The 22,928-nt window shown below is 37.4% G+C and overlaps 1 protein-coding gene across 7 annotated transcripts in view; it reads right to left on the bottom strand.

The window, feature by feature from the left end:
- The window catches only part of LOC125653306 (plexin-A2-like), a 157,341-nt gene that overhangs the window by 121,263 nt on the left and 13,150 nt on the right, over positions 1-22,928 (bottom strand). For 6 of the 7 annotated variants that reach the window (XM_048882707.2, XM_048882710.2, XM_048882711.2 and 3 more), the window contains exons 2-5: positions 20,213-21,388; positions 16,267-16,452; positions 4,384-4,512; positions 591-691 (exon numbers count right to left, since the gene is read on the bottom strand). In XM_048882707.2, coding sequence (XP_048738664.2) covers positions 591-691; positions 4,384-4,512; positions 16,267-16,452; positions 20,213-21,361 — 1,565 coding nt within the window. In that variant the 5' untranslated portion in view covers positions 21,362-21,388. Of the gene's footprint in view, positions 1-590; positions 692-4,383; positions 4,513-16,266; positions 16,453-20,212; positions 21,389-22,770; positions 22,855-22,928 lie in introns of all 7 variants that reach the window. The other variant, XM_048882708.2, reaches the window with a different exon arrangement.

The following is a 22,928-nucleotide window of genomic DNA, read 5'->3' as shown; positions in this document are numbered from 1 at the left end:
GACCTCTGACCTTTTGACCCCAAAATCGATAGGGAACATCTTCATCCCATGGGTAATCCATATGTATGATATGGTGACTGTAGGTGGAAAGGATAACGCTTTAGAGCCCGGAAACCATATTACTACTTCGATGTCCAGTGCGCTTGACCTTTGACCTTTTGACCCCAAAATCGATAGGGAACATCTTCATCCCATGGGTAGTCCATATATATGATATGGTGACGGTAGGTGGAAAGAATAATGCTTTAGAGTCCGGAAACCATTGCGTCTACAGACAGACGGACGGATGGACGGACAACCCGATTCCAGTATACCCCCCCCCCCCCCCCCCCCCCAACAACTTGTTGCGGGGGGTATAACAAGCACCAAAGCTAAAATCAACTCTGATTAAAATGACGTAATATTTGATAGTGACGTCACAAACCCACGCCAAATGGGGCATTTGGCAAAATCAGCTTATTTTCAATGTAATATCTGTAAACTTTTATCAAAATGTGAAATGACTACAACAACGCCAACGGACAAATTTCGATCAGAAAAGCTTGCTTGAGCCTTCGGCACCTGAGTATACCCTGCAAAATAAATTTTACCTGTTTTCCAATGAGCACCATCCACAGTATGGATCCATAGCTCCACTACATTCTTCACACGTTGTAAATTGGCTGCAGTTTTGGACAGCCAATTTTAGAATCTGAAATATATTCAATATTTAGAATGATAAATAGTAGTGCAACTGTAACTGAGAATGAGGACCACAGTCCATTGGACCAAATTCATGAAATTTACAATTTTGGTAGAGGCCTTCCAGCTCTACATCACCATGCATTTAGCTTTTCTTACACATGTGCGATTCCTGAGAAGAAGATTTTTGAAAATTGGTCAATTTTGGGCAGTTTTTGCCCCACCCCTAAGGTGAATCAAAATGACGGCGCAATACGATCAACTACATATGGTGACTAACAATCCTACAAAAGTTGAACAAAAGTCTGAGGAGCGGTTTCTGAGGAGTTGCGTCCACAACATGTTCCTATAGTGTAGCATGTAAAAAATTCAACAAAGTCCCATAACTCCTGTAAAATCTGTCACATCAAAATAACAGAGAATATAATCATCTACATATGGTGACTAGCAATCCTACAAAATTTCAACAAAATCCATAAAGCAGTTGCGGAGGAATTGTGTCCACAAAGTCAAGCGAGACAGAGAGATACCGGTATTTCTGAGTCCCCTTTCGCATTGCAGCAGGGAAGAAAAATGTTCAAAATTAACACATGACAACAGACACTGACCGATTGCTATAGGTCACCTGAGTTTACTCAATTCAGGGTAACTAAAGAAAAGACCTATTTTCCCAAAAGTAATTAAGACCAGATACAAACTATTACAAAAATGTGAATTCTCATATTGAGCTCAAGATGCATAAACAATCATGCTAGTAGGCCTATTAAAAGTTTACATCTATGTCCATATAGGGATAAAACAATTGTCACCGATGTTACTAATCGATTTCAAAATAATAGTCGCCGGCATTGTTGTCCAAAAAAAATTTTAAAAATAGGAAATCACTTTAATTTTGTTCAGATTTTATTTTCTGTATGTCAAACCCGATAGAGAAAAAACAATAGGCCCATGGGCCACATCGCTCACCTGAGTCACCTTGGTCCATATCAGAACCGTAAATGTAAAACCGTAGTCCCTATTATGGTCACAACCTACCCCTGGAGGCCATATTTTTTGCAAACTTGAATCTACACTATGTCAGAAAGCTTTCATGTAAATGTGAATTTCTTTGGCCCAATGGTTCTTGAGAAGAAGATTTTTCCTATATGTAAAACTTTGATCCCCCCTTGTGGCCCCATCCTATCCCCAGGTGCCATGATTTGAACAAATTTCAATCTGCACTATGTCAGAAAGCTTTCATGTAAATATCAGCTTTTCTGCCTCAGTGTTTCTTGAGAAGAAGATTTTTAAAGTTTTTCTCTATATATTTGTATGTAGAACTTTGAACCCATATTGTGGCCCCATCCCAACCCCAGGTGCCATCATTTTAACAAACTTGAATCTGCAATATGTCAGGAAGCTTTCAGGTAAATTTCAGCTCTTTTGGCCCAGTGGTTCTTGAGAAGAAGATTTTTAAATGACCCCACCCTAGTTATGCATTTTTGTGATTATCTCCCCTTTGAAAGGGATATGGCCCTTCATTTGAATAAACGTGAAAGCCCTTCACCCAAGGATGCTTTTGGCCAAGTTTGGTTGAAATTGGCCTAGTGGTTCTTGAGAAGAAGTCGAAAATGTGAAAAGTTTACAGACGGACAGACAGACGGACGACGGACAAAATGTGATCAGAAAAGCTCACTTGAACCTTCGGTTCAGGTGAGCTAAAAAGCAAATAAGAATTCATATGTTGTTTCCATACGTTTAATGATTCTGTTATCTATTTTGAGGGGGGAAAAACACTTAAAATGACAATTCCGATCATTATGCGAGTCCAATTATTACTGATAATCAATTATGGTTTTTGGTCCGATTGCCCATCATGTCCACATACTAAAGGCATTGAAAAACAATGAATTACTTTAACACAGCCTTAGGTGTCAATGTAAAACTTATACAGTACCAATTTTTATGCACCAGATGCGCATTTCGACAAATAATGTCTCTTCAGTGATGCTCAACCGAAATTTTTGAAATCCAAAATAACAATAAACTTTGAGAGCTATTTCAGGGAAAAACAGAGTGCCAAAAGTGGAATCAAATTTGTCTAAGGATAAGAGCTATGCATGAGGGAGATAATCCTAAATTTTATCACAGCAATTAAATATACATCCGTATTTTCAAGCTAGTAACGAAGTACTTAGCTACTGAGCTGTAGAGACCCTTGGGGACTAACAGTCCACCAGCAGAGGCTTCGACCCAGGGGTCATAATGTAAAACTTATACGATACCAATCAGTGCTCGAGCTGGGCTTCGCCATTTTCGACAATGGCGAATTTTTTTCAAAAATGGCGGGGGGAAAAATTGAAGTGGCGAAAATTCCTTTTTGCAATAAATTGTATTTTAAAATTTGTCTTGTCAGTGACACATTATCGCCTATTTGTTGATGCAGTCAAAATCTGTTTATTCAGTCAACGCGTGCGACCGGAAATCTTGCGTCGCTCCAGTGCACACAGAGCTGGTCACAAAGGCCAGATAATAGCCTCAGGTAATGTATGGCTGCAAAAAAAAATGGGTGATTATGTAATAAAGTACATTGGACAGCTGTGTACCCTGCTGGGGTCAATTGTTTAACATTTAAAGTCTTATTCATTATCGTGTTATTATCTCCACATTAATGTCCACAGAACCGACTGGTAATTAAATTGGCCGTATTATTGTGTATAATGCATATACATCAATTGTTTGTTTTTGCGACCAAGCTCCTTGATTACAAGATTTTGATTTTGATGTGTTTGATTTTAGTTTGAATATTTCATAAACAATGCGGTCGGTCACCATTGATATGGACATAGCAATTTTAATAAATAATTTTCTTTTGAGGTTCGGTGCACAAGAGTACAAAAATGCTAATCTCATAAGACTATGCACCCCATTCTATTTTGACACTAAACTTGTAGCTTAATTCTGACCCTAGTCAGTCTAAAATTTAAAAAATATCTATATTTGGCTTTACAGTCAACCCCACCTGCTCAAACATCTGATTCTGTCCAAATTGCAAAATCTTCCATACCAAAACAGAAATTTAAAAGGGAATGGTTGAGATACGACTCTAAATTGGGCTTGATGTTTTGTGACATCTGCATTTCGGGCAATGTACACAATGTTTTCACTGAGGGGGTGTGTAGCATCATGAAGTTTATATTTATATGATTTATTATCTGATTTTTTATTTCCATAATAGAATTTTTCAAACAAATCAACTTCTTATTTTTAGGTATGGTAGCTGGATATGATTAAGTATTAATGTAACTGATTCAAAATACTAAAATCAGTGTAATGAATAAAATAATATGATGGAAATAATTGTAAAGCATGAGATTATTTGCGCTGCGCCGCACCCCGAAAAAGTGGTGAAAGGGAATTTTGGTCCAGTGGGAGCACTGGTACCAATTTTGGTGCACCAGATGCGCATTTCGACAAATAATGTCTCTTCAGTGATGTTCAACCGAAATTTTGAAATCCGAAATAACAACAAACTTTGAGAGCTATTTTAGGGAAAAACAGAGTGCCAAAAGTGGAGTGAAATTCGTCTAAGGATAAGAGCTAAGACGATTATGGGTGAGCATTATGTAAATCCTGAAATGATCCTTTTCTTTTCTACTTTACAAATTCCTCATTAATGCATTGTTTAATGACCATTTTATTGTCTTCATACATCTTCTTTACCTTGTTTGGTGTCAAGACATATAGATGCTGTTTGCTATCATCAAAAAACAGATCCTTTAAAATCTCTGCATTAGATTCAGCAACCACATCTTTGCATTCTTTGGCAATGGTATTCGATTCTACTGCAACCTACAAAATAACCAATTCTAAAAAGATGAAATAACACCTTCATGCTTAGTCATATACAGCCTTCTCCTCAATGCAGTTGCATTTTCAGTATAGACCAAGTCACTGAAATTAAAAATATAGTGAGTATAACCTAACCATAATATTCATATAGAATAAACATAAAAATCGTGACTTTAACACCAGTCAAAATTTATTTAGACAAGGAAACATAAACAAGAGGCCCATGGGCCTAGAATCGCTCTTCTGATACATTGTAGAACAGGCAAAAATTCTCACTAACTAAGATGAATCAATTAACAAAGTTTGATGATGTTAAATCAAATAGTACCTGAAAATTTAAATGTAAATGTCCAAAAGTACGTCACAGTGACCTACTTTTGGTCGACACATTGAAGACTCAAGATGCATCAACTGACAAGTCAAATAGTATTCAAATATAGACGTCAAATTCCAAAAGAAGGCCACAGTGACCTACTTTTTGGTCAACACACTCCAAAGACTCAAGATGCATCAACTGACAAAGTTTGATAATTGAAGTCAAATAGTATCTGAAATATTCAGATATAAACATCAAAATCCAAAAATAGGTCATGGTGACCTACTTTTTTGTCAACACACTCTGAAGACTCAACATGCATCAATTGACAAAGTTTGATAATTGTAAGTCAAATAATATCTGAAATATTAAAATATAGCAGTCAAATTCCAAAAGTAGGTCATGGTGACCTACTTTTTGGTCAACAAACTATGAAGACTCAAGATGCATCAACTGACAAAGTTTGATGATCCTAGCTTTCATAGTGTCCAAAATTTGCATCTAAAACCGAAAATGTGAAATTTGAATGTCTGCAAAATTCAAAAAGTAGGTCACTGTGACCTACCTTTTTTTTTTAATAAATATGTTTCGAGGCCTCTAGACACATCAATTTACAAGGTTTGATGATTCTAAACCTCTCGGTATCTGAAATAACAACCTAAAATGTATTCATAAATGATTAGCTATAAAATTTAGAAAGTAGGTCATGGTGACATACTTTTCACATGACACACTTCAAGGTCCCATGATCCATCAACTGACAACTTTTGATGATCATAGGCTCAAAAGTGTCCAAGATATGCATCAAAATCCATTTAATAATAATTACATGCAAAATTCAAAAAGTAGGTCACCATGACCTACTTTTGAGACAACATGATATTAGGTCCTAAGATGCATAAACTGACAAAATTTGATGATCCTAGTCCTTATACTAAGCAAAATATCAAAGTTTTAACAAAACAAAATTTAAGGTCAACTTTGAAGTGACCTTGAGACCACACCATTTGCCCCAGGATGATGCCTTGAACAGTGTTTTATCTACAACCTATCTTCATCCTTATGCATAAGTTTGGTGATAATTTGCCCAGTGGTTCTAGAAAAGAAGATTTTTTAGCAACCACTACTTTTGTTTGCATTTTCCTAATTATCTCCCCTTGTTAATGGGTCACAACCCTAGTTTTAGTATGAATGAAAGCCCTCGGGCCAAGGATACCCTGTGACAAATTTGACAAAAATTGGCCAAGGGGTTCTTGAGATATAGCCCTTTTTTCAAAAAGTTGCCGCACACCGCACGCCAGACATATGGCTCAGAAGAGCTAAAAAACCAGATGCTTGCAGAAAAATTTCCTGACTTCAGAATTCAAAGGATTTCCTGGACTTCTTGAGAATTCCACTTTTGGGATTTAGAAAATCTTCAAAATTACAAAGACTCTAAATATCCTAAATAGTCTTCCAAATTAAGTGATAGCCTAATGACCGTGGCTAGTAAAATCAAGATTGGGTTACCAAACACTATTGACGTACATGCCCGGTGGGCCAATACATATTTCCGGCGGGGATATAATTCCGTTCCTTGGGTGCGATTTCTGGTAGGAAATCGGAAAAATACCCCATTCTTACAGAGGTCCCGTCCCATCTTTACAACACAGGCCTTATCGGTCACCTGAATACTAGTGAAAAAGTATCACTACTTCCATGGGCTATGAAATCTAGAAAAAATTTCCTATATTAAATATCTAAGCTAAATTCTAATGTTCAGCAACAGTAAAAAACAAGATGTGTTCTTAAAACTTCACCGCCCTCAAAAAAGTGCATACACTGATGAAAGGCTTTAAATAATAGATGTATTAACATTAAAACATTAAAAGATATGACTAATTTGGACTCATCTTCAAGTCATAACCCTGGGTTGTGAAATTCACCATTTTTTGTACATCCTTTTCTGCTATTCCTAAGTATGCATTTAGATTTTATACAGTATCAGCAAACTTACACATACATACTATATACTAAGTTTGGCCCCCACCCTGGGGTCAAAACCCTTACTTTGGGGGAAATCAAATTTACAATTTTGGTAAAAGACTACCTACTCTATCCATTTAGTTTCAATTTAGTATCAGAAGCACTAAAGAAAATGTTATTTAAGTGTTTTACACATATTAACATTATATAACAAGTTAGGCCCTGCCCTGGGGTCATAACCCCTACCCCGGGGATCATGAAATTACAAGTTTGGTAGAGGCCTTTCTGCCCTACATCACTATGCATTTAGTTTTTCTTACATGTGTGTGGTTCTTGAGAAGATTTTTGAAAATTGGTCATTTTTGGGCAGTTTTTGCCCTGCCCCATAGACCCCAGGGGTGCAGGAATCCTGAAATTTACAATTTATGTTCCCTTTGTTCCAAAGATGTTTCATACCAAATTTGAAACGAATTGGAATGATAGTTATTAAGAAGTTAAAAATGTTTATTGTTCACACACTTAATAACTGACCATTTTGGCCCCACCCTGATACCAAAACCCCTACCCCTAGAATAATCAAATTTACAATTTTGGTAAAGGACTACCTCTTCTTTCTAAATATCTATTTACTTTCAATTTAGTATCAATAGCATTAAAGAAGATGTATTTTAAGTGTTTTACACATAAACACTATAAAACAAGATTTGCCCTGCCTTGGGGTCAGAACCCCTACCCAGGGATCATGAAATTTACAATTTTGGTAGAAGCCTTCCTGCTCTACATCACTATGCATTTAGTTTTTCTTACATGTGTGTGGTTCTTAAAAAGATTTTTGAAAATTGGTCAATTTTGGGCAGTTTTTGCCCCACCCCTAGGGCCCCAGGGGTGCTGGAGTCCTGAAATTTACAATTTATGTCCCCCTTGTCCAAATGATGCTTTATACTAAATTTGAAAAGAATTGGACTAGTAGTTATTAAGAAGAAGTTAAAAATGTTCAATTGTTAACTCACGATGGACGAAAACCAATTGCAATAGGTGTGTGCAATAGTTTCCTCAGGTGACCTAAACACATTTAACTCTAGTACTGCCGGTCGTTGATAAATCGGCGACCCAGATAACACGCTCACAGTGCCGGTTGTCGATAAAGTGAGCACCGCCATGTTTTTCATTCACTGCCGGTCGTCGATATTTCGACTTTCAACATGTGACGTTTTCTTTCTTATTTTAACCAATGAAATAAAGAGAATTTATTCACCCCAACTTGAAATACTAACAAGAGGCCCAGGGGCCTTATAGGTCACCTGAGTATCATGTAACAACCTTCCAATGTTTGAATTAGGTTTGTGTTTAAATATAAGAATTTTACTTTTGGATGGAAGAAACATTGAATAGCTATGTGGTCAGCCCTGCCTTTGCACCAGAACCCCTGACCCAGGGGCCATAAATTTCAGTTTTGAAAGAAGCATCCTTGATCATCATTATCATACTATTAGTTTGTCTACTTAATACCCAGCAGCAGAGGAGAAGATTTTCAAAGAAATAAAATGCATTTTCACTACATGATCAATAGGGCCCCACCCTAATACCAGAACCCCTGACCCAAGGGCCATGAATTTCACAATTTTGAAAGAGGCATCCTTGCTCATCATAACCATGCTATTGGTTTGTCTACTTAATACCCAAGGACAGAGAAGAAGATTTTCAAAGAAATAATGCATTTTCACTATATGACTTATAGAGCCCCACCCTAGCACCAGAACCCCTGATCCAGGGGCCATGAATTTCACAATTTTTAACAAGAGGTACTGTGAGCAATGCTCACTAAGAATACCCCCCGCTTACCCCAATCTCCCAAAGGGTGTTGGTAATAGGTATAAACTACCTCTTTTCTGAGTGTTGCTACTTCGATGTCCAGTGTGCATGACCTTTGACCTTTTGACCCCAAAATCGATAGGGAACATCTTCATCCCATGGGTAGTCCATATGTATGATATGGTAACTGTAGGTGGAAAGGATAACGCTTTAGAGCCCGGAAACCATATTGCTACTTCAATGTCCAGTGCGCTTGACCTTTGACCTTTTGACCCCAAAATCGATAGGGATCATCTTCATCCCATGGGTAGTCCATATATATGATATGGTAACTATAGGTGGAAAGGATAACGCTTTAGAGCCCGGAAACCATATTGCTACTTCAATGTCCAGTGCGCTTGACCTTTGACCTTTTGACCCCAAAATCGATAGGGAACATCTTCATCCCATGGGTAGTCCATATGTATGATATGGTGACTGTAGGTGGAAAGGATAACGCTTTAGAGCCCGGAAACCATATTGCTACTTCGATGTCCAGTGTGCTTGACCTTTGACCTTTTGACCCCCAAAATCGATAGGGAACATCTTCATCCCATGGGTAGTCCATATGTATGATATGGTGACTGTAGGTGGAAAGGATAACGCTTTAGAGCCCGGAAACCATATTGCTACTTCGATGTCCAGTGTGCTTGACCTTTGGACCCCCAAAATCGATAGGGAACATCTTCATCCCATAAGTAGTCCATATATATGATATGGTGACTGTAGGTGGAAAGGATAATGCTTTAGAGCCCGAAAACCATTGCGTCTACAGACGGACGGACAGACGGACAACCCGATTCCAGTATACCCCCCCACAACTTGTTGCGGGGGGTATAAAGAGGCATCCTTGCTCATCATTACCATGCTATTAGTTTGTCTACTTAATACCCAGAGACTGAGAAGAAGATTTTCAAAGAATTTCTACACTTTCACTATATGACCAATAGAGCCCCACCCTAACACAAGAACCCCTGCCCCAGGGGCCATGAATTTCACAATTTTGGTAGAGGGCTCAACGCTCATTATAATTATGCCCACAGTTTGGCTTCTTGATGTCCAGGAGTAAAGAAGAAGATTTTTTAAAATTACACTCATTTTGATGGTTTTTGCCCCACCTCTCAGGCCCCAGGGGGGTAGGGACCACAAATTTCACAATTTTTGTTCCCCTCCACCCACAGATGCTATATGCCAAAATTGGTTGAAATTGGTTCAGGGGTTTCAGAGAAGAAGCTGAAAATGTTCAAATATTAACGCATGACGACGGACAAAAACAGATAGCAATAGGTCACCTGAATGAATTCAGGTGACCTAAAAATAGAAGAATTTATTTTTGTTTCTTTGTGTTGATTGGCTTATTCAGGGAATTACTAATATCATATTATTAGAAAACGAAACCCGAGTAGAGTGCTTTGTTACGAGATTTGAACAAGATGGAAGTTGTAGAAGATGTGATGGATGGAAACGCTATTTTAGACCAAGTAGATGCCGAGAATAGAGATTTTTTTAGAGAAATATTTCTAAATGAAGATTCGGACGAAGAATTTCTAGGTTTTAACCCGAAAGATTTGGAGAACGATGAAGGAACCGCGGAGTTTGGAGACACATAGATTCAGGGTAATCTCGATGTAAACGCCCCCGTCTTCCGAGGTGAGAGGAAAATGAACATTGTTTTAAACGATGACTGTGAAATGGTAGAGTTTTTTAAACTTATCGTCACAGAACAGTTTCTTGAAAATGTTTTGGAGCAAGAAACAAACAAATATGCGGCCGACTTTTTTAACTCGCCACAAGGAAGAAATCTGAAGCCGCAATCTCGTTTTCGGAAATGGGTAGATGTTGATACTGATGATATCAAGCGTTTCATAGCCATCGTGATAGGAATGGGACTGGTACAACAACAAGACATTCATGACTATTGGAGCAAAGATGAAATGCTGAGGGCTCCATTCTTTGGAAACACAATGACAAAAAACAAGTTTTTGTTGATTATGTCATTGTTTCACCTGAACAACAATGACAATCAGGTTCCCCGTGGACAAGATGGACATGATCCAATTTTCAAAGTGCGCCGAGTATACGATCACTTTCGCCAAAAATTTGAGGAACTTTACTCCCCTGGTGAAAATATTGCAATTGATGAAGGGATGATTGCATGAAGAGGCAACCTTTCATTTCGGGTGTACATGCCGGACACACCAAATAAATTTGGAGTGAAGTTGTTTATGTTGTGTGACTCCAGCAATGGGTACTGCTCTCGCTTTGAAATGTACCATGGTAGCCAGGAGAATCAGTCGGACAAGGGGAAGATATATGATCTTGTTATGCGACTGATCACCCCCTATCTTGGACGAGGACATAAACTTTATGTGGACAATTATTATATGTCCCCAATATTGTTTCACGACTTGTTCCAGCAGCAGACAGGAGCCTGTGGGACCATGCGTGTCAACCGCAAAGGAGTTCCTGCAGACCTGAAAACAGTCAAACTGAAGAAGGGTGAAAGTGTAGCAATGACAAATGGTACACTTCAGCTGCTTAAATGGAAGGACAAAAGAGACGTGCACATGTGTACAACATTGCACTCTGCCGAGTTCATCGATGTCCCAGACAAAGTCGATAGGACCACAGGAGAGGCAATTCAACGCCCCCACTGCATTGTGGACTATGATAAATACATGGGAGCAGTAGACAGATGACCAGATGATCTCCTACCCAGCATTCAAACGCAGGACCCTCAAGTGGTGGAAGAAAGTATTTTTTCACCTGCTAATGATGGCAACATAAAATGCTTACCTCCTGCACAAGGAACATTGTGCAAGACTTGGGGAAAAAACCAGTCTTGCATCGTGTGTTTAGAAGAGAAATCATTAAGTCTCTAGTAGGTGAGACCAACCCCCAGCCAACTCAAGTCCGAGGAGCAGCCAATCCAAGGGATGTGGAACACTTGACTGGTCGTCATTTTCTGACCAAAATTTTACAAAAGGAAGGACAGAAGTCTAAACCTTTGAGGACCTGTCCAGTGTGTTCCACAACCACAGGAAAACGGAAAAGTGTTGGAGATGGCAGGAAAACTGTGCGGTCGTCATACGAGTGCAAAATATGTGATATTGGACTGTGTGTTGACCCTTGTTTCAAGTTGTGTCACACGTCAAAGGACTATAAACAGGCTTACAACCGTCTTCAGTACCAAAATTTGGAAAGTAGTGACTCTGAATGAACTGATTAAGACAATTCACTCACAAATGAGTTTAAATTTCAATGGAACATTCAGTGTAGTTGTTCTCCATTTTTTTGGTTGCATACCACCCTGTGTAAATTGTGTTTTATGGGCAAATTTAACAAGTATTTGAGGATAATTTAACATAAATATCCAAAGGAATGATTATAGAATAAAGAAATATAAAAATGGTGCTGTCAATTTGAACAGAATTAATTAATCAAGAATAAATTTTGTGAATTTACTGCTTTTTATGTCAATAATTGTATTTCATTTCTTTATATCTTTTTAACAAATCAATATATCAAAAAAATTTCTTCACAATTTTGTTCTTTGTTTCCATCTACAAAAAAAATTCACAGATTGTTATCAGCAAAAAGGATTAGAAAGAGGTGATAATTAAGATAATCTGCATCATGTGTAATTTGAGCAGAAATAAACAAATCAGCCTGGCACAGTCAGTGGCTGGAGCTCCTTATCAGCTTGGCACACACAGACACTGTTATCTATAGCATCACTGGTAGTACAAGGGTTAAAACATGCTGGTTGTCTGAATTAACTGGCCCACAGTGAAATTTATTGCCCCCCCCCCCCCCCCCCCCCCCAAATTTTCATGGTACATGTTTATCAAATACATCACATTTTCGCGCTGATTGTCAATGTTTAGGTTTTTCAGTAAAAACTGCTGTAAAACTAGAAAGCGACAAAATATCGGAAATCGCTCATGAGTATCGGAATCCCGAATTCAAAATAGCGGAATTCCGCTAAATAGTGGAACAGAATCATCACTGGGTTCTACTTTCACTTTGAAAATGACCATTTTTGGGAGTTGAACTATGTTCAATCTCCCTGGGTCATCATGCACTTTTCTGCGCAGTAATTTATATTGATTTGTATAGTGGTCGTCAGCGGGGGTTCTGTGTCAGCTGATTTACTCCTAGGTAAATCAACATAAACTTTTATAAACATCCGCCATTAAATAATCCATGTAACTTTTCTGAATTAATCTAATTTTGATAATTGACATGTAAATAAATGCAATGATATTGTATTCAAATCAATTTGAATACAAGATTTCGATCAAATTGATACTGATAGACATAGAAAAATAATAGATAAGGTTGAAAAATTGTCGTTTGTAGCACAGCGTCACCTATAAACATTGATAGGGAAACGAACGACAACTGCACACAAGCCCTATTGACACCGTGGCGCGAAATATCGAATATGGTGCGAAACCTCAGAAAATTTACAAGAAATAACTCTACAACATTGTGTATGTGTATATATATATATATATATATTTTTTAATGTGATATAAAAAATGTTTGATGTTACATGTAGATTGAATTAAAACACGTCATTGCCAGTCAACAACTTTCGATTGGGATCGGAATACGAAATAAAATTTCTTATATCCGGTGGCAAAGTGAAACTGCTTCATGCTTCAAGTTATTGAATTACGTAGTAATTGCACGTTACACATTAGAGAACTGTTCCTTTTAATAAAGAAAGTCACAAAATGAGTGTACCTTATTCATTACTGTTACCGAGCTTTCGTCGACTGTAATCTCGAAATGGCGTGTTTCGCTGCGCTTGATGATCTGACGGTAAGGTCCACATTTTCTACGTGAGTAGTGTGATATTTGTTTATGAATTTTTTGCGCATACATGGTATGTCTCGGCTAGGAATAATGGAAACTTTCTCACCTATGTATGTAAAGACATATTAATCTCTATTTTTAAAAATGTAGAACACTTTTATCAAATGACAATGTTTGAAAACACTTATAGCCCCGATGTCAGAATTTCCTTTTCCAAGACATCAATATGTCAAATTCATTATCCTTTTTGAATAGTATGTACCATATTTTGTACCAGTTATCCATTTTGAATCCCCTAATACAATGCGATTTTGCTGCACTCTGTAATGTTGGAGTGGATGTCATGAGTGTGTGTCAAACAGAAATTTTAAGAGCATGGGATAAGGTGCTGCCATGTATTACTTCACTATCAAAGTTTAACCCAGTTGCCACAATGTTGAATTTATGCTGCAAAAGGATTGGAAATTGCTCTGGTCAAAACACATTGTTTATTTGTCTACAGATGAAAGAGACACGAGGATTCTCCCTCACAAACTGAAAAAAAAAGTTATGGATCTTGTACATGTATAGTTTATTAATCACTATAGATTTCCAGCATCACAAGTCTGATTCCACTATATGCTTTCCATACTGTCAGGTTCATTCACCCCCTGTTTGAGCCACAGTATAATATCCCAAATACCTTGGCAATAAATAACATTATTTGACTAGTGTTTCATTTTTAGCGGAGTTGCGATGAAGTCGAACTCGACTTATGATCTGATGAAGTGCCTTTGGGCGGGCACGCATCAACATTTCATTTCCGCACCATAGCTCTTGAGCAAATTATAGGATCTCATTCAAACTTAGATGGATTGTCACCCTCAGTAAGATGAGGAAGCCTATCGATTCTGGGGTCACTAGGTCAAAGGTCAAGGTCACTGGCTATAAATAGACTGAAATTTGGAGAAAATTTTGTTTTCTGCACTATAATTTTTTAACAAATTATAGGATCTCAATTAAACTTAGATGGATTATCGCCGTTGATGAGACAAAGAAGCCTATTGATTTTGGTCAAGGGTTAAAGGTCAAGGTCACAAAGGATTTAAGTCGGTTGAAATTTATGTACGCAAAATTTTGCTCCCTGCTTGATAATTCTTGAAAACTTTTCTGCCGGTTCCCTCTATGCTCATTCCTTGCGCAACTCGGCTTGTGCATTTCCGATGCCCGACAATTTTTAATTTTTTTGCATTTCATTTATTTTGAGTTATTATACAATTATTTACCATTCCATTGATCCTCTACAGGACTGTAGTATACTCAGGTGACAGTTTAGCATATTGGACTACCTTTTCAAGTAATGAATCCTTAGAATTAGCTATAACTAGGATTAAACTTGAATGTATATATACAGGGGGAAAACTTCTTCATAACTGCAAGGCATTGATAACCATATTGATTTGAATGTTTGGGCCATAATATGTGGTCACATTTTTCATGAGAATATAAAGGGGTGAAATTCTAGAAAACAACAACACGACTTCAGTTACTCGAGGAGCGTTGTGGCCCATGGGCCTTCCATTATCCATGTTTGCTGTTGTAACGCTTTGAAACAACAACAGTTGATTTGTATCTAAAATCATGATAATATTCAGTCATTTATCCCCCTACCCTTCCAGTACTATCTTTTCTAACTGAATTTCCACAATGTTCAACTCCCACGAGTACTTTAAGTACTTTGATTTTCATCTGGGAACTTTTCAATATGAACAATCAAATATACCGCATCACTGCTCCAAATCACCACATTATCTACCAACAAGATAGAACAAGAAGCTACGAACTTCCCCGTCTAGGCCTGATTGTATTTGTGTACAAAAGTTTGAAAGCCATGTTACTTAAATCAAATCACGCGGGATAGCGCACCAAAATTATGGCGAACCATGAGTCTGCGTTTAAGTTGATGGTCTATATTTCTGAAAAAGCACGCATATTATTTTGATATGGGATTATTTAAAATCTATTACGATTTAATAGGTGAAAGGTACTTTATTTTGCTCTTAAACTGAGACACACCAATGGAACACGATCGTCACAAAAAATTGAACGATGAGGGGAAGTCGACATTAAAATTATATTGGGCAATGTTAAAACTTATTGTAAATTGCCGTCATCATGCAATTCACTAGGATATTCATGGATCACATTAAAGTGTTTAAGTGATTACTATTATGAATGTCAGAATCGATCGGTGATAATAAAAAAGGGGGTTCATTTATTTATCAACAACTGTAGAGGTCCTCATCTGTGATGAATACCAAACGTTCTGAGAAAATTTCAGGAGACATTGGAAGATTTACGTGTATTATATACAATGTGTACAAACTGAATGTTCTAAACCCTATTCTGTCTGGCAGCTTTATGTTTTTAATGAAAACATCAGAAAATTTGTAATTCTGATTTTCATGACATTCAAAAAAAAAAAAAATACCGATCTACCTACCCGACTTGAAAAATGTGGGTCGGTGTACATCAAACAAAAAAGTTTTTAATGATGGCCCTATGTATAAAATATGTGAAATATAAAAATTAATTTCTTTAAAACTTGTCCATCAAACGTTTCGAAATTCGAACTTGTTCTGTAGTTTGCCACTCTGAAACTACACTGCAAGATTCAAATGAATTCAAGAAAACATAATGGAAATAAAGTCTGAAAAACCAATATGGAACAGACTGACAGTCAGATAGAGGGAAGAGAAGAAAGCTATAGTACCCATTAGTTTTACAAACTGGTTGGGGACTAATAACTGAGCTCTCACCTTTTTCACATGCCCCGTCCTTGTGCCAATAAATGCTACTGTGTAACCAGCATGTGTTGTGGTAACTATGAGAGATGAAGCAGTGGCATTAATGCTGATGGCTCTGGAGGAGGTGACAGGCTCTGGACCATTGATAGGAGTGTTAAAATCATAATTCCCACAATAATCATCTCCAATGTCAATCTTCTATAAACATGATAAAAATACAGTTACAGTATTCTTCATATCAATTTTAAAACATATCCTATGCCCTTTCAATTTGAGAAAAATCAATATATGCACCCAGGGGTGCATAAGCCGAGTTGCATGGGATACATTGTAAAGTCAGGAATGATGTGGCATATTTATAATTGTGAAGAACTAATTTCAGTTTTAAACTTTTCAAGTTACTGTCCAGAAACCATATTTGTCTGAAGTTTTCAATCTATTTTTGGTCACTGTGACCTTGACCTTTGACCTTTTTTCTCCAAAATCAATAGGGGCCTTGCTTTGCTGTTATCCAACAATATGACCAAGTTTCATTTGATTCAAATTAAAAAAATTTCAAGTTATTCTCCGGAAACTAATTATTTTTTTTATTTTAATTCTATTTTCGGTCACTGTGACCTTGACCTTTGACCCATTTTCTCCAAAATCAATAGGGGTCTTTCTTACCTGGTACATAACAATATCTTTAAGTATCATTTGATTCGGATTTAAACTTTCTGAGTTATCATCTGGAAACAAAATATTTCTGAAATTTTCATTCTATATTCGGTCACTGTGACCTTGACCTTTGACCTTTTTTCTCCAAAATCAATAGGGGTCTTCCTTACCTGGTACCCAACAATATATCAAAGTTTCATTTGATTCGGATTTAAACTTTCTGAGTTATCATCTGGAAACCAAATTTTTCTGAAATTTTCATTCTATATTCGGTCACTATGACCTTGACCTTTGACCTTTTTTCTCCAAAATCAATAGGGGTCTTCCTTACCTGGTACCCAACAATATATCAAAGTTTCATTTGATTCGGATTTAAACTTTCTGAGTTATCATCCGGAAACTAAATTTTTCTGAAATTTTCATTCTATATTCGGTCACTATGACCTTGACCTTTGACCTTTTTTCTCCAAAATCAATAGGGGTCTTCCTTACCTGGTACCCAACAATATATCAAAGTTTCATTTGATTCGGATTGTAAACTTTTCAAGTTATCATCCGGAAACCAATTGTTGACGCCCAACCGCCCGCTCGCCCGCCAACCCGCCCGCATCACCAAACCAATAGCCGAGTTCAACTTCATTGCAACTCGGCTAAAAATTGTCAACATTTTTGGATACTGTGAATTTTTCATTGCTGAACTCTACCATGAATAAACAAGAGACCCATGGGCCACATCGCTCACCTGATTCACATTGGTACTGCCGTTAAGCTGTTTTGATTTTTTTTTCAATTTTTATTACCAAATTTTTACCCCATATTGTGACCTCAACACCAAGGATCACATCATAACTGAAAATGAATTCACACAACACAAAGATTCCTCAACAATATGACTACCATGTTCTTGCTGTTCTGGATAAAACCAAGGTCATAGATCATGGTATGATATCTTGCCATAAGACATCTATATACGAAATATGAAAGCTCCATCTCATATAGCTCAAAAGATATTGAATATATCAGATTTTTATCAAAAGTAGGTCAAACTTCCAGGACAAGGTCACAAGATCAAAAACCAAAGCATAACAAGGTTTTGCAATTAAGAATCTATACACAAAATATGAAAGCTTTACCTTATATAGTTCAGGGGATATTGAATAGGTCAAGTTTTTTTTTAAAAAAGTAGGTCAAACTCCAAGGTCAAAACCCATCCTACCCCAGAGGACAATGATTTTCACAAACTTGGATCTACTCTGTCAGGGAGCTTTCATGTAAATATCCACTTTTCTTCCCCAGTGATTTTTAGAAGATTTTTAAAGATTTCCCCTATATACTTGTATGTAAAACTTTGATCCTCTATTGTTGTCCCATCCTATCCCTTGGGGCCATGATTTTAACAAACTTGAATTTGCATTATGTCAGGAAGTTTTCATGTAAATTTAAACTCTTCTACCACAGTGGTTCTTGAAAAGATTTTTAAAGATTTTCCCTATATATTTGCATGTAAAACTTTGATCCCCTATTGTGACTCCACCCTACCCTTAGGGGCCATGATTTTAAGAAACTTGAATCAGCATTATGCCAGGAAGCTTTCATGTAAACTTTATTGGCCCAGTGGTTCTTGAGAAGATTTCAAATTTATACCCCACCCTATTTTTGCATTTTCGTGATTATCTTCCTTTTGAAGGGGACATGGCCCTTCATTTTGAACAAACTTGAATCCCCTTCACCCATGGTTCTAGAGATGAAGATGAAAATGTGAAAAGTTTACTGACAGACAAAGTAAAGACTTTCCAAATATATTTGCATGTAAAACCTTAGTCCTTATTGTGGCCCCAACCTACCCATGGAGGCCATGGTTTTTACAAACTTGAATCTCCATGTCAGAAAGTGTTCATGTAAATGTCAACTTCTTTGGCCCAATGGTTCTTGAGAAGAAGGTTTTAGAGAAGAATTTTGCTATATATCTGTATGTAAAACTTTGATCCCCTATTGCAGTGATTGGGATAAGCACGCGCCCTGCGCCATAGTCGCATTAAATTAAAAAAAAAAATGGCGCATAGAATATTGAAACACTGCGCCGTTGTGGCACATATCGTCGATATGAGCTTTTCCCCACTGACTTCGTAGATATATGAACTTTTTAACTTTTGAGCTGATCCCCCAATTAATCTATATTAAGTGCTTGAAAAATCTTTATCGCAGTTAATGCTTTAGTGATAGTACAACTTTACGTTCTTATAAGCGCAAGTATGACTTAGATTTCCTCAGTGTCTAATCAAACAGTAAAAGGTTATCTGATTGGTTAATACCGTTAAATTGCAATTTTAATGCGCACGGACTGGAGATGCCACGGAAAAAAATTCTTAAGCTTGACAAAGGGCAAACTGACTTTAATTTTCGCCTTAATGATCAGCCAGTACTGGCAGTAGACAATGCAGGAGCAGAAGGAGACGATGACGCAGACAATCACGATGAGAATCCTTACTTTAGCAAAACATAAATTTAATACAAATAATAAAGCTAAAGATATTTATGGCATTGCAATCTGTCAGTAGTGTTTAGATTATAATTTACAGGTCTCTCGGACTTCGTCCTTTTAAAATGTCTCATAAAAATTTCAATATGGCGCATTCATTTTAGAAATGTCACATTGACACTAGCTGGTAACGCGCCATTGTCATATTAAGCAATTTGCTTATCCCAATCACTGCTATTGTGGCCCCAACCTACCCAGGAGGCCATGATTTGAATAAACATGAATCTGCACTAAGTCAGGAAGCTGTCATATAAATCTCAGCTCTTCTGGCTCAGTGGTTCTTGAGAAGATTTTTTTTAAAAATTCCCTATATATTTCTATGTAAAACTTTGATCCCCTATTGTGGTCCCATCCCACCCCCGGGGGCTATGATTTTAACAAACTTGAATCTGCACTATATCAGAAAGCTTTCATGTAAATGTAAGCTCCTCTGGCCAAGTGGTTCTTGAGAAGATTTAAAATGACCCTACCCTAATTTTGCATTTTTGCGATTATCTCCCCTTTGAAGGAGGCATGGCCCTTCATTTGAACAAACTTGAAAGCCCTTCACACAAGGATGCTTTGTGCCAAGTTCTATTGAAATTGACCCAGTGGTTCTGGAGAAGAAGATGAAAATGTGAAAAGTTTACAACGACGATAGACAACGGACAAATTTTGATCAGCAAAGCTCACTTAAGCCTTCGACTCAGGTGAGTTAAAAAATAGGTCCAACATTTATTTTACAATGTCTTTGTGACAGATGAGGAGGGGACTGGTACTTACTGTTGTTAGCTGACAATTTCTGGGAGAAGCAATGTGGTCAGGCCCAGTTCTACCTTCACCCGCAAAACACTTCTGTATATTACGAGTAAAAACCTGTTTTACAGCACGCATTGGATACACACACATAACAGATTCTTTGTTGTTCTTTATTGGGTCATTGGGATTTCCATGTCCAAACATTCCAAACAATACATCCTCGTCTTTTGAGATTCCAAGAGCAGCAGCCAAGTGAATGCCAGGTTTACTTACATGAGCAGTTTGTAACAAATTGTATAACTTTCCATTGTATTCACACTTTAAAGCAGTCTCTGCATAAGAATAAAAGTGTTTATCAAACAGACACACTCTGATTAACTTTGAAATATAATCCTCAGCAGCAACACTAATTTTTTGAATTGTCCCGATATAACTGAAGTTTCCGGAAGCAAACCCATAGATGTATCTAATAGGGAATGAATCCCTATTGATTTCATCCACCATTGTGTAAGAATTTGTTGCTATGTCTTTCCATGTGAATTCAAAATCAACAGTGTTTCTGCTACTAAATGCTGGTACCAGACTTCTAATGGCCCTTAGTCCGGTGTTAGTCCAGGAAGCCCCAACATACATAGCCGTAGATTGAGAGGTTCCATCTGCACTTGGCCCAGGTGCCAGAAATGCTACAGTGGTAGCAGTTCTATTGTTAGCTACAACAGGTTGTACTGTCAACCTCTTCACCCAACCAGGCAGCAATTCTAGGGTTGTCGCATTTCGCTTTACACAACTTCCTTGATGCAAACTTGTGCACATGATAATTTCCTCCTGCTGCTGCTCCATGTTGTTATTAATAAGGAGTGCCTTCACATAACTGTCATACAACTCCTTTTTACATGCAACATTCTCTATATTCATACAATTTGGGTTGTCCTCTTGTGGTCCGATTTTCTCTGAAAGTGCTATGCTTAAATTCCCAGAAAAAACTCTGTAAATATAGTTGGTTCCACCTACAATTATCATGTCAGATCCATACTTTGACATGAGTGTAAACTCATGTTTCTGATTTGGGTTCCTAAGTTCCTTTGTGACAAAAGCAGTCGATGGAAATGAACAACTAAAGATGATCACACTCAGTATTGTCAATGATGTACACGTCATCACTTGCTCCATCATAAAAGAGATTTTCAACTCTTTAACATCCTGTAATGAATTAATACAAACAATAGAATACAGACTGTCTCTGGGACTCCCAACAATACTTTTGAACATAAGACACATTTTATGACTTCAATTTTTCCCCCATCAAATTGAACATTCAGCATGGTTCCTAACATTTTTTCCCAATTTAATACTAAACCATGGCTAAATTAATTTGTCCAGCTGATTACAGTAAATGCCAGCATAAGGCTTACATGTGGATCAACAATACCCATCCCACTTGAGTTTGTTAAAGACCCATCTCATGACCATAGGGTCAGTGAAAATGTAGGCGGAGCCTAATCTAAACAGATGTTATTTACCTGGAGTGGTCAGGGTCTACCAAGGTGTTAATTGCTATATCCCATGGCACTCAAAGAAATACACAGAGGCAGAACATGGTAGAAATCTACCTGTCCATGCTTTTTTATAGTTTTGATATACACAGGACCTGTCTCAGGGACCTCTGCAGAGTTTCTGTAGTCATAGTGTTTGAATAATGGTTGTATTCCTAAGGGTAGCTGACACACATTCTACACCCACCCCTCTTTCTCTCTCTCTCTCTGTCATTGACTCAATGAATAATTTGTTACATAAATTATTTCAATAGGTTACAAGTTTTAAAACTTATTGTGTAAATTATTGTTTGATTTCTGATTGTGTAATTTATAATACATGTACAGATATATAGAGGGGGAAAATTACAATTATATTGAAATTGCATTGTTCAGGGGCCTTTTTAAAAACAATTTAATTACAAGAAAATAGCAGTTGTGGACAGGTCATTGCTATCAAAACTCAGGTATACTGGGCTTCCTCAAGATCTAAAGAATGCCTGTAGATACTGGCTGTTATTGTTATCAAAACACCTCTCTGCCACAGTGTCTGCAGATGTCACTCCACCTGAGATCTATTGTTAAATGTTTGATTGGCAGGCAGCTTACAATTTGGGGGTGTCAACTTAAAATTGGGTCTTTAAAATAAGTACAAATATAATAACTTCTTGTTTTGATGTTTTCTGCCACACTCAACAATTTTTCAGTGGCACCCAGTTTTTATTGGTGGAAGAGAGAACCCAGATACAATGTACCTGGGAAGAGACCACCGACCTTCCGAAAGTAAACTGGGAAACTTTCTCACTTACCAGCATGAGCAGGATTTAAACCCACGCCAACCAGAGGTAAGAGGCTGTGTGCTTTTGAGCGTGATGCTCTAACTACTTGGGCATAGAGGCCCCTAATAACTTCTTGTAAAGTGTTCTTCTTTTCCATCCATATTTCGTTATTCTTTATTTAGATATTTTAAAAATATTTGACCTGAGACCTCTAATAAGAAATGCAGTTAATGGCAAATTGTTCAAAAGGCCCATGGGCCATAACACTCACCTGAACTCATTATACTTTTGGGGGGACTCAACCGTTTTAAAACCAGAAAGTTCTGCACTAGCTCTCTTGATTTGAATTTTCATTCTGTAAAAAAAATGGCCACTGATTCGTACCGTATATACTTGCATGGAAATCAGGGGGTTTTTTTTGGGGGGGGG

This window comes from Ostrea edulis, chromosome 7 (genome assembly GCF_947568905.1).
Source record: "Ostrea edulis chromosome 7, xbOstEdul1.1, whole genome shotgun sequence".
In the NCBI taxonomy this organism is placed as follows: Eukaryota; Metazoa; Mollusca; class Bivalvia; order Ostreida; family Ostreidae; genus Ostrea; species Ostrea edulis.
The sequence above is the reverse complement of the archived record's forward strand: the minus strand, read 5'-3'. Positions and strand labels throughout refer to the sequence as shown.